At 38.8% G+C, this 13,599-nt stretch overlaps 1 protein-coding gene across 1 annotated transcript in view; it reads left to right on the top strand.

Moving 5' to 3' along the window:
- The window catches only part of ATP6V1A (ATPase H+ transporting V1 subunit A), a gene marked incomplete at its 5' end in the record, with an annotated part of 36,606 nt that extends 31,081 nt beyond the window's left edge, over nucleotides 1-5,525 (top strand). The window contains 3 exon segments of the mRNA NM_001004042.1: nucleotides 500-594; nucleotides 3,263-3,434; nucleotides 5,242-5,525. Coding sequence (NP_001004042.1) covers nucleotides 500-594; nucleotides 3,263-3,434; nucleotides 5,242-5,334 — 360 coding nt within the window. The 3' untranslated portion in view covers nucleotides 5,335-5,525.

The raw sequence follows: 13,599 nt of genomic DNA, 5'->3' as shown, positions 1-13,599 counted from the left end.
TATTATTCAGCCTTGAAAAGAAAGGAGAATTCTAACACATCCAAAGCATGGATGAATCTTGAAGGGGATATTAAGTGAAGTAAGCCAGTCACAAAAAGGCAAATGCTTATATATAGCATATCTAAAGTAGCCAAAATTATAGAAACAGAAAGTAGCATGGTACTCGCCAGGGTCCAGGAAGGCAGGGAAGAAGAGGTGTGGTTTGATGGGTATAGAGTTTCAGTTTTACAAGATGAAAAGTTATGGAAATCTGTTTCGCAGCAATGTGAATAAAGTTAACACTACTGAATTATACTTAAAATGGTTAAGATGGTAATATTGGTTGTATGTTTTTTGCAACAAAAACAAAAAAAAAAGAACATCAATCAGGAAGCAATTGTGAAGTGAAATTATTAATGATAATTGAATGCATATGTGATTTCTTCTTGCTCATTGATTACACCTATTGGTCCTACATCATGGCAGTAAATGTCTAAAGCCATTTTTTTTTCTCCTGTAGGCTTCCCTAGCAGAAACAGATAAAATCACTCTGGAGGTAGCAAAGCTTATCAAAGATGATTTCCTACAGCAAAATGGATATACTCCTTATGACAGGTACTCTATCCTGATTTTTATTTTTTAATTTGAGGGTATTCTGTTGAGTTTTGAAGAAGGAGATACTCCCTCTCTCTCTCTCTTTTTTTTTTTTTTTTTTTTTGCTTTTTAGGGCCACACCCGCAGCATATGGAGGTTCCCAGGCTAGGGGTCGAATGAGAGCTGCAGCTGCTGGCCTCCACCACAGCCACAGCAATGCCAGATCTGAGCCAAGTCTGCAACCTACAAAGCTCACAGAAATGCCAGATCCTTAACCCACTGAACAAGGCCAGGGATTTTACATGCATCCTCATGAATACTACTCAGATTCATTTCCACTGAACCACAGTAGGAACTCCCTCTCTTACCTTGATTTGGTTCATTTTCCCAGTTATGACAGTGTTTTCACTCATTATCCAGCCATCTTTAATTAGATTAAATTGTGGCTTAGTGTACAGAGCATAGGGATCTTTGCCTCTTTCAGAAGCTTTTCTCACCACCTGTTACCAAGTCCATGCCTCTTCTACCAAAGTCCTTGTTGGGTATCTCACTAGACCCCACTACTCCTGCCCAATGCTTCTTTTCATTGGTCTCTGCTACTACCATGGCTTTTTTTTTTTTCTTTTTTTCTTTTTTCTTTTTATGGCCATACCTGTCACATATGGAATTTCCCAGAAAAGGGGTTGAATCAGAGTGGCAGCTGCCGGCTATACCACAGTCACAGCAACACCAGACTAGAGCTACATCTGTGACCTAAACTGCAGCTTGAAGCAACATCAGGTACTTAATCACTGAGCTAGGCCAGTGATCGAACCCACATCCTTATGTATACTAGTTGGGTTCTTAACCGGCTGAGCCACAACAGGAACTCCCCATGGCTTATTTAAAGTTCCCATTTCGGGGAGTTCTCACTGTGGTTCACCAGGTTAAGAACCCGACTAGTATCCATGAGGATGCAGGTTCGAACCCTGGCCTCAGTGGGTTAAGGATCCAGCATTACCACAACCTGTGGCATAGGTCGCAGATGTGGCTCAGATCCGGCGTCACCACAGTTGAGCATAGGCCCCAGCTGTAGCTCTGATTTGGTCTCTAGGCTGGCAGCTTCCATATGCCACAAGTGCAGCTGTGAAAAGAAAAATGAATAAATAAATAAAATTCTCATTTCCTTTTTTTCCGGCCGCTCTTGAGGCATGGGGAAGTTCCCAAGCTAGGGAATCAGACCACCACCACACCAGACACCTTCGCCACTGCAGTGACAACGCCAAATTCTTAACCTGCTGCACCGCAAGGAAATGTCCCACATTTCTTTTAAACTTCAGTAATTTGAACACTTTCATCACAGGCTAGCTTTTCTCCCTCAAATCGTATTTGGCCTCACATAAGACTGAAGAAGAGGAGTTCCCATCGTGGCGCAGTGGTTAACAAATCTGACTAGGAACCATGAGGTTGTGGGTTTGATCCCTGGGCTTGCTCAGTGGGTTAAGGATCTGGCGTTGCCATGAGCTGTGGTGTGGCTCAAAGACGCGACTCGGATCCCACGTTGCTGTGGCTCTGGCGTAAGCCGGTGGCTACAGCTCTGATTCGACCCCTAGCCTGGGAACCTCCATATGCCATGGGAGCGGCTCAAGAAAAGGCAAAAAGACAACAACAACAAAAAAAGGCTGAAGAGGAAACTGAACAAATAAAAAGTTACCAGAATGTAAGACAAGCAGAAAATAAAGCTCAAAAAAATCTGTATCACGAAACTTAAGTTCTAGGGGGAAAATTCTTTGAAAAGAGTGTAATAGAGAGTGTGCATGAAATTGTCTATGCAGATGGGTTTGAATTGCATGTGATCCAAATTGGATATTAATTTGTGTGTCTTCATTATGAAAAGGTATGGGTAAATGAAAATGAACACATTAATGAGGAAAGGCACTGCAATTCCCTGCTTCCCTATTATTTATTTATTTATTTATTTATTATTGTTATTTATTTATTTATTTATTTTTTGTCTTTTTTGTTGTTGCTATTTCTTGGGCCGCTCCCGCGGCATATGGAGGTTCCCAGGCTAGGGGTCCAATCGGAGCTGTAGCCACCGGCCTACGCCAGGGCCACAGCAACGCGGGATCCGAGCCGCGTCTGCAACCTACACCACAGCTCACGGCAACGCTGGATCGTTAACCCACTGAGCAAGGGCAGGGACCGAACCCGCAACCTCATGGTTCCTAGTCAGATTCGTTAACCACTGCGCCACGACGGGAACTCCCATCCCTATTATTTATTAAACCTTAACCCACCATCACAAAGGAGTCTTTACAACTAAGTTATTTTACCGTTTGGGTTACTCCTTTCGTTGCACTGTACAAAAACGAAAACAAGCCTTCAGAGCATCATTAGATTGTAGCAGTCCTGTTTGTTCTTCCTGGTTGAGTATTTTAACAGATACAAATAAATACCACTTTTAAAATAAATAAATGAAAGTATACATAGTTTCGTCTGTCCATCCACCCCATATCCTGAGACGTCTCTGTCCAAAAACTCTGGTTATGATCTTTTCTACTACTTTTTTTTCATTCCTTAGGTATCATGCAATAAATATAATTAGTGTGAGTGTTTAAATAAAGAGACTAATGCTCTGATATTTTACAGATGAAGTGAAAAATACAAACTTGCTTTGGATTATTATTTTGACTTTCATTTATCCTAGGTTCTGCCCCTTCTACAAGACAGTAGGGATGTTGTCCAACATGATTGCATTTTATGACATGGCCCGCAGAGCTGTTGAAACCACCGCCCAGAGTGACAACAAAATCACATGGTCCATTATCCGTGAGCACATGGGGGAGATCCTCTATAAGCTCTCCTCCATGAAATTCAAGGTATATTTGTTTCTACTGTAAAATTTTTTAGTAGGAAGTGTTTCATTTTGATTTTTTTTAAATAGTTGGGTCACAGACCTGGTGTGTGTGTGTGTGTGTGTGTGTGTGTGTGTGTGTGTGTGTGTGTGAAACTTGGATTTATCATTTGCACACATGCTTAGGTTGTGTAAAACCAGAACAGACCTGAAAGCTATGTTCAAACAGGTATTTGAGTGATAAAGATTATAGTATGTCATGTCTCAAATAAATGCTGATGTGTTTTCCCTTTTGTCTTAACTGCCAGGCAATTTAGAGCTAACATCATTGCTTAAGCAGCAATTACCTTACCTAAAGTGCCTGTTAATATCTATCCCCCATGCTCTTCTGAAATGATTTCTGCTGCTTACTTCTTTTAAGTGGACTCTCATTCTTTGGGAAGTACACAAGATGTAAACAGATAATTAAGTGAAATTATCTGTAGAAACTCAAACATGTAAGATTGTTTTTCAAATATTTGATCAGTCAAGTTGTATTTAAATATTTTTTTTAAGTCATGGCACCCAAGTGTATTTACTAATCTCCTATTGAGAAATTGAAAATGATTCTCTGAATATGTATGTCATTTATGTCTATAGTGTTTGCACTATAGGTTGAAAGTAATTTATACAAATAGGTACTCATTGTACCAAGAATTTTAAAATATTCACACCTTTTGAGTCCTGTCATTCCACATAAAAACATGTAACCCAAGGGAATAGTCAGAGATTTTAATATGGATATATGTAAAAGATTGTATATTAAACTTCTTAAATATCATCAAAAAGCAAACAGGGCCAACAGTACATTGCAGCATGTATGTTACAGTAAAAATATTATTACAGCATTAACATCTCTTTTTCAAAGAATATCCAGAGGCACAAGGAAATGCTTATGGTATAATGAGTGAAGAAAGACAGATTGCAAAGAAATTCCATATGTAATTTGATCCAAATTTTATTTTTAAAAATTATATTCATAAGAGGAGGATACAAAATATATGCAGTAATAATGCAGTGATGTGTTCTGGTAGTATGACTAAAGGTGTTTTCTTTTTTCCATTTATAGGTACATTGTCTCAAATTAACATCTCAGTTACTTTTTAATGTCATTAAGTATTTTTCTATAGCACTACTTTGTAGCTGGAGAACAGTATCTTCCTACTCTTGGGCATTTAGGAAATTTCCAGTTGTTGTTATATAGACCACTTTGTTCTTGTAGTTCATGTTGTGAATTATCTTAGTGTGTATTTCCAGAAGTGGGATGATTGGGTCAGAGGGCTTCAACACTTTAAAGTCTCTTACGCGTATCACTCAAGTAAGTTGTTCTCCATAAGGATTTTAAATGGGGTGCATTTTGAGATAATTTTAGAAATTTTACTTCCCTGTTCTAACGTGATACTACTAGACCTTGAATAGTAAATTTCTCTTTTGACTAAATTCCAGCTACCATATACACTGGAAGAGGAATGTATCTAATACGTATTACTGCATAATTTCCCAATCTTGTGTATATTATTAAGGGTAAATCCATTGGTTGTTGAATACAGTTACTTAGCACATAAGACAGAATACTGAAATTTTGTCTTCTGTTTGGTTGGACTGTTCCTTCATTTATACATTTTAACCCTTAAAGGTAATAAGAAAAATAAGGATAATTCTGCCTCTTTCCCATGTTTTACCAGTGTATCCCACTTAACCTAGTACTCAAATACTAAATGTAAGTAACTCTCTCTGTGTGCTGAAGATTATTTTCCAAAGGTAAATCGAATTCTGCAATGTCTTTTTTTCAGGATCCAGTGAAAGATGGTGAGGCCAAGATCAAGGCCGACTATGCACAACTACTGGAAGATATGCAGAATGCATTCCGTAGCCTTGAAGATTAGACCTAGGATTCTTTCCTCCTTTTCCTCAGCAAGCTCTCATATGTGTATATTTTCCTAAAGTTCTCATCTCAATCCCTCTGCTTCTTTATTGTGCAGCTTTGAGACTAGTGCCTGGGTGTACATGTTATCATTTGTGTCCCTGTTTATTTGATAAGTCTTATATAAAACAAACATTCCTTTGTTCCAGTGTTTGAAGGGCCTCCCTAATCCTTTCTCCAAAGTGGTGAATGTAGTAAATATGATATTCAGTGGCTACACTACTGTAAATTTGTCTGTAGGGTGACGTCTCTCCTTGTTCTGGGTTGGCCCTTTCCTCATCACCATTAAATTGTAAACAGGACTACTGCATGTATTCTCCTAGCAATGGATTTAGAATGGAAAGCCAGACTTCTATATATTTTGACAGGTACTTTGTGAACTGACCCAGTATCTAGGTGGTAAGGTTATTTGTGGCTTGGCATTTTGCTAAGTAACTACTTTTCAGGAAATAATTACTTTTAAAAAAACATAAATGATCGATGTTCCAATTATGCATTGCTTCCCCCAGTTTCAATCAAAGGTTATTTATGGGAAACTGTTGAGAACTATACTGTTTCTAAAACAGGCATTTATGGGGCTCATCACAGTAGATCTATCAGTACCCTCCAAAAAGGAGCCAGGTGGTCAAACTTAGACTAACATCATCTTGTTAAGCCTATTTTATTTCTCTAGGAAAAAAATCAGTATCAAGGACTATTCTACTGCATTACTAGGAAATTCTTTTTAAAACTACATTGAAAACAATCACCGGGAACTTGATCCACATCGCACCCTTTTTCCTCAAACATCTTAGAAGCCTAAGCTTCTGAGAATCATGGCGGTGTGATAGGCAGTCACATGCCACAGAGAAGATAATTAGTAGTGGTTAAAGGCTGTTTGCACCTTTAAGGACCAGCTGGGCTATAGTGATTCTTGGGGCCAGAGTGGCTTTATGTTTTTTCAAGATAATGACATGTGTTTGTTTGCTTCCTGAGTTTTTGAATGACCAGTTTACTGATTGTAGAAAATACTACATTCTTTTACATGGTTTTTGACTCACTGGCTCAAAAAATTTCCCAGAATATCTGTAGCCACAGCAGCATAACAGTTTCCATTCTGTTTCATGGGAATGAAATTAATTGTATCTGCTGATAACAGAATCTGGGTCATGTGGAAAGAAAAAAAGATTGTTTCTTCCTGTCTTTTATGTTTTCAAATACTAGCTTCTCTGTTTGTATGATAAAACACACTGCAGAACAGCTCCGAGAGCATCATTTTCCCATTAACTCTCTCTCTCCAGTTGTGCTGGGAAGAGGAAAGGGTATATGAATATGTCTAACAATCTCAAATACCCAAATGTAATGGCCTAAATAAAATATTTATTTTATGCTTCAGCATGTTGTTATTTAAATTTTTAGGTAATGTATTTCTTTTGGTCTATTAAGGAAAGAGGCAGTCTGCAGAGAATTCAGCTGTGTTTCTGTAAATCCTTGCAGATTGCATGTTCTTACAGTGGCCTGCTATTCAGGATAGGTATTCTTCCATGCACTTTTTTTTAAAAAAAACCTTTCAGAATGTTGGAAGATAAAAATTATCATCAGTGATTTGTTGAGATGTGAACTTAATGGTGCTGCTTAGTCAGTTTGCTTCCAATGTGGCCTCCTGCCCAAAGGCCCCTGAGACCAGTGGAAATTAAAAGAATTTCAAAAAGCTTCAATTCCTACCTTCAAGCTACCAGCAAACTAGGATTGTGATAGTAATGAATGATATGATGAAAAAAGTTTGACCAAGTTTGTTTTTTGTTGTTCCAGATTTGCAATGTATATTCTTTACTCCTTTTTAAGAATGTTGACATATGGGTGTGAAGCTGCTAGAGAAACTTTGCTCAGATATTCGTTGTAAGTGTCCCTTCACGTATATGTTGTAGAACTTCAGATTGATCACTGATCATATATTTCTTTAGTAAGAATGTGTTAAAGTTACAACAGTCTCTTTAAAAGATGATTCAGTTCTATATAGTTATTGTGCTTTGCCTGGTCCTAAGTAGAGCCAGTTAAAAAAGTTTCATATGTATTTTTCCAGTGTTAAATCTCACACATTGTACCCTTTGGAAATTTCCTTCCATCCTGATGAATAGAAAAGGTTTTATATATATATATATATATATGTATGTATATATATATATATAGAGCCTCCTTATCCTTGAAGTTTCACTATCTTTATGTTAAAAGTTGTGTATAATTGTTAAAATCTATGAAAAAGAATAAAAAGTGGATTTAAATTAACATTTTTTTCTTTTTTGTGGGTGTGGCAAGATCTGCTTAAGGTATTTTGACTTGTTTTCAGTATGAACTTTAAAGTTTTTCATTTCTCTCCTTTATAGGTTGGTACTTAAGATCATGAAAGTGGGGCCCTCACTATAGACTGCAAAAAGTCCTATAACAGTTCCCACTATGGTTTGGAAATGTAGTACATGGAATCCCATAGCATTCTGACTATTACTTTAGATTGAAAAAGTGAATGGTTTCTAAATATACACTTATAAATGAAAGGAAATCAGGGTACTCATGTCTCTTTTTGGTGAATGAACTAAAGCTTTGTAATTCATGACTTTGCAGGCCAGATTATTTAAGATCCAGTGTAGCAACTCCATGTTCACGAGAGTTTTATTTCCTGAAAGGTATTTTTAACAGTTTCTAAGGGAGTAAGAAGCAGTATGAAATGAACAACTCCACATTATTATCAAGTGCCAAGTTTATGTAGAGAAATACCTTAATATTCCAGGGAAAGCTTATTCATTATAGAATGTTTTGGTGATTAGTCTTTTTTGGTAATAATACAATATTATCAAAAATCTTCATGTTGTTAGGTTTGTTTATTTATTTATATTATTATTATTATTAAAGTATAGTTGATTTACAATGTTTCTTCAAGTTCTCTTGTACAGCAAAGTGACCCAATCATACACAATTTCCTGTGCTGTACAGTAGGGTCCCATTGCCCATCCATTCCAAATGTAACATTTTTCATCCAAAAAAACAGCCAGAATGCCCATCCATCCCACTCCCTCCCCTTTACCCCTGGGACCTCCAAGTCTGCTCTCCTTGGCCATGATCTGTTTCTGGTTTTTTTTTCAGGTAGTATCATCTGTTCCGTATTTTAAATTCCACAAATAAGCAATATCATATGGTACTTGTCTTTTTCTTCCTGGCTTACTTCACTTAGTGTGAGAGTCTCTAGTCCCATCCATGATGCTGCAAATGGCATTAGTTTGTCTTTTTTTATAGATGAGTAATATTCCATTGTATATATGTACCACATCGTCTTAATCCATTCATCTATCGATGAATGTCATTTAGGTTGTTTCCATGTCTTGGCTATTGTGAATAATGTGCTGCTGTGAACATAGAGGTGCATATATCTTTAATCCAATGGGACCTAATCAAATCAAACCTTTTGCACAGCAAAGGAAACCATTAAAAAAATGAAAGGACAACACACAGAATGGGAGAAAATTTTGCCAATGATGCAACAGACAAGAGCCTAATCTCTAAAGTATACAAACAACTCATGCAACTTAACAACAAAAAAAACCCAAACAACCCAATTGAAAAATGGGCAGAAGACCTAAATAGACATTTCTCCAAAAAAGAGACACAGATGGTCAACAGGCATATGAAAAAATGCCTCAATATCACTAAGCATTAGAGAAATGCAAATCAAAACTACAGTGAGGTACCACCTCAAACCACTCAGAATGGCCATCATTAACAAGTCAACAAATAACATGCTGGAGAGGGTGTGGGGAAAAAGGCACTCTCCTCCATTGTTGGTGGGAATGTAAACTGGTACAACCACTATGGAAAACAGTATGGAAGTACCTCAGAAAATTAAATACAGAACTACTGTATGATCCAGCAATTCCACTGCTAGGCATATATCTGGACAAAACTCACCAAAAAAGATATATGCACCCCTATGTTCATAATAGGTTGTCAGCCTTAATATATTGCTGCAATTATAAGCATGAAGAAGGAAACTAGTTTTCCCAGGTGGGTTATGATAAAATGCCACTGAAGTTGTTTTAAGGACTCCCTTTTAGTTTGAATCCTCCCAGAAGTTGACACTGAGACACATTTGAGTGCAGTCAGTTTATCTGGGATGTGATCCTAGGAAGGCACCAGTATAGGAATAGAGAATTGAGACAGAATTGAAGGAAACCCTTAAGTGTTCTTACCAAGCAAGTCAGTATTTTGGAGCACAACCCTAATGGGGAGGTGTGGGAGCAACTGAAAAATATGCACCTCAGTTATCCCACCTGGGGTGCAAGGGAATTAGAGTACTTTCAGTAGTCACTGACTGACAGCCAGCTCCTGTCAATTAGCCACGGAAGGCTGTTTCCACAAAGACAAGGTGAGTCAGTGCATGTAAATAGACCAGGCGCTGGTGGCCACAGAAAACCCTCTGCAAAGAGACTAGGTGCCAGCAATTAGGAGGTTAGCTGGTGGACACTTAAATGGTAGTCATGACCAAGGAGATTGGGGTGGGGCACTCCTAGCAACTGCTTCAGGCCTCTTAAGAACCCAAGAAAAAAAAAAGATCATTCAATCCGTAACTGAAGAGGCATTGTTCTGCAACATAAAGAAGCACCCTGTGAAAAGATCAGAACACTCTTTGAAAAAAGAATCTCAATTTAAAAGAGAATCTCTTCAAAAAGAAAAACATGTTTAAAGAGCAGATAGTACACACACCAATTACAGTTATAAATAGGCAGATATGGGATTTAAAGCTCCTGAAAGTAAAGCAGCTTCTTGGATTAATGGAGATTTTGACCAAATAGTCCAACTCTCTCATAATACAGAAGGATTGAAATCCAGAGAGTTTAACTGATTTGCCCAGTGTTGGATCCCCAGCCTGGCACAGTGGGTTAAATATCCGGCATTGCCAGCTGCAGCAAGTTCACACCTTCAGCTTGGATCTGATCCTTGGTCTGGGAACTCCATGTGCTGTGGGATAGCCAAAATAAAGATAATTTTTTAATTCGAATTTCAGCCATCATCTGAACAGCTCTTAAGGTACTAATACTCAACTAGCATTTACTAGATGACAAAATTGCACTAACAGTTATGGACACCTTGTATAATAGCCAAGTTACTTTCAAACATATAAAATCGTATTGCTCACCTTTATTTTTTAATTGTATGCTTTATTTCTTTAGTCTTTATCAAGACCTTTTGACGCTTGTCCTAAAGAAACAGTTCAGGACAGTATTTCCTCAAGCATGGTATTGCAGGTTGGGTTCTTTGAAAATGGTTGCTGAGATAGAGATGAGGATACAAGTTCCTCATTTGGAATGAACACTTAAGAAAGGAAGGTGGTGAAGCAGGGTTGGGCATAGAGGAAATCAAAATACAAAGCAGACTTGGTAAAGTCTTAGCCACTCCAGTGGGGAAGCTCTGGAGCAAGTACTGCCAATCAGAGTTGGCATGGCATTACACGTGGCCAGTCCTTAATACCCCAACCCCTCTTTCTCAGAATCCAGATTCAGGCTGCCTTGTGAGGACATGATCTCGGGTGAGATGGCATCTGCAGACCTGGCCTACGAGGATCTGATGGCTGGAGGCTGTCTGCTAACCATACTCCTGGCAGCTGGGCAACAAGTCTTTTCTTGAAGGGGGATCTGCAGAGCATAGCTCTGTGTCCATGATAGTTTTTGGAGAGAGACAGGTGAAAACTATATGTTTTAATGTACAGGGGCAAAAATATACTTCATATCCAAGATTTCATGGATTTGCTTAGGGAGGAGGCCAACCTAGTATTTTTTTTTTTTGCTTTGCTTTTTAGGGCTGCATCTGCGGCATATGAAAGTTCCTGCCCAGGCTAGGGTCGAATCAGAGCTACAGCTGCCAGCCTATGCCACAGCTACAACAACTCCAGATCCCTGACCCATTGAGTGAGGCCAGGGATTGAACCTGCATCCTCATGGATAATAGTCGGATTCACTTCTGCTGCACCACAACAGGGACTCCCCTAGTAAAAAAAAAGTTTTTTTTTTTTTGTCTTTTTGCCATTTCTTGGGCAACTCCCATGGCATATGGAGGTTCCCAGGTAGGGGTCGAATCGGAGCTGTAGCTGCCAGCCTACACCAGAGCCACAGCAATGCGGGATCCGAGCCGCATCTGCAACCTACACCACAGCTCATGGCAACGCCGGATCGTTAACCCACTGAGCAAGAGCAGGGATCAAACCCGAAACCTCACGGTTCCTAGTCGGATTCGTTAACCACTGCGCCACGACGGGAACTCCGTAAAATTTTTTTTTTAAGTGAGTTGTTTTTAAAGAAAGAATATTAAGTACAGAAAAGTATAGGCAATAAGATGTGGCAAGGTAGTCTTCAAACCAGAAATTTTAGCAACCCTGCTTGTAAGTGAAAAGCCAGACCACTAGGTGTTTGTTAAAACATAAGTGGTTACTGAATACTTTTGAAAGGACCAATGTTGGCCTGATTCCATATAGAAATTCATCATCAAATTCAAAACTCTTCAGGAAGTGACTAATTCAAAAATAATAAAACATTTCTTCACATTTGAATATGTGACTATTACCCACCCCAAAATTACAACTAAAAATTAAATAGGGGAGTTCCCGTCGTGGCGCAGTGGTTAACGAATCCGACTAGGAACCATGAGGTTGCGGGTTCGATCCCTGGCCTCGCTCAGTGGGTTAAGGATCTGGCATTGCCGTGAGCTGTGGTGTAGGTTGCAGACGCGGCTTGGATCCTGCGTTGCTGTGGCTCTGGCGTAGGCCAGTGGCTACAGCTCCGATTGGACCCCTAGCCTGGGAGCCTCCATATGCCGCGGGAGCAGCCCGAAGAAATAGCAAAAAGACCCCCCAAAAAAAAAATTAAATTAAATAGGATAAACCGACAAGAACAATTTCAAACACATTTCTTTCCTGTAGTAGCACCTATTGGTATTACTTTGGTTAAACTACTGCCAGGTAAACAGTTTTTGTGATAAACAGAATTAAATAAATCTCTGATATTTATAGAGTTGTTCAAGTAAAAAATTACACAATGTACTTCTTTGGCTGCCTTATATCTTTGAGGTATATTTTGGGCTTAACAAAGGGAATTTTGTATGTGCCACATTGCCTGTATTTTACCCCAAATTCAGTGACTAACTTATTTGAAGTATCTATTCATTAGATTATAAGTTACAATTCTTTGCCCATTAAAAACAAAAGGCTTTTGTCATAGCAAGTGTCACATATATGATATCCTCAAAATGTATTTTCATGAGAAAATCAAACTAATCCCTAGAAACTTTGTAAACAGAAACACAGGCTATGGAATCTATATAGGGAGCAGAAGGGGAAACACAAACCTTGAATTTACAGCAAATTGGGTTGAAGTATAAGCAATATCCACTTAAATGTTATGAAGTGAAGATCTCAAAATTATACTTCATTAAAATAACTTACTCCATAAACACGATAGAAACAGGAGTTCCCATTGTGACGCAGTGGTTAACGAATCCGACTAGGAACCATGAGGTTGCAGGTTTGATTCCTGGTCTAGCTCCATGGGTGAAAGATCCAGCGTTGCCGTGAGCTGTGATGTGGCTCGCAGACACAGCTCAGATCCCGTGTTGCTGTGGCTCCAGCCTAGGCCAGCAGCTACAGCTCCGATTGGACCCCTAGCCTGAAAACCTCCATATGCTGTGGGTGCAGCCCTAGAAAAGACAAAAAGACAAAAAAAGAGAAAAGGAATTCCTGAATTACATAATGTTTTTAAAATGCACATAAATGTAATTTCTTTCTAAGCTTTAAAACATAAGCGGTTCTCATTACTGTCCCCATCATCTGAGAACTTTGCTCCAACAATTATCTCACACTTAAAATATCAATTGCTCCTTGAGTTCGCATCATGGCTCAGTGGTAACAAACCTGACTAGGATCCATGAGGACCAGAGTTCAATCCCTGGCCTCACTCAGTGGGTTAAGGATCCAGTTTTGCCATGAACTGCAGTGTAGGTCTCAGATGAGCCTTGGATCCTGAGCTGCTGTGGCTGTGGCTGTGGCTGTGCTGACAGCTGCAGCTCTGATTCGACCACTAGCCTGGGAGCTTCCATATGCCACAGGAGCAGCCCTAAAAAGACAAAAAAAAAAAAAAAAAAAGAAAAAGAAAAGAAAAAAAATCAATTGCTCCTGTTCCTGTTGTCTCTTTCCTTTTTATCTAGTAGCAGG

This window comes from Sus scrofa, chromosome 13 (assembly GCF_000003025.6).
Source record: "Sus scrofa isolate TJ Tabasco breed Duroc chromosome 13, Sscrofa11.1, whole genome shotgun sequence".
NCBI lineage: Eukaryota > Metazoa > Chordata > Mammalia > Artiodactyla > Suidae > Sus > Sus scrofa.
The sequence above is the reverse complement of the archived record's forward strand: the minus strand, read 5'-3'. Positions and strand labels throughout refer to the sequence as shown.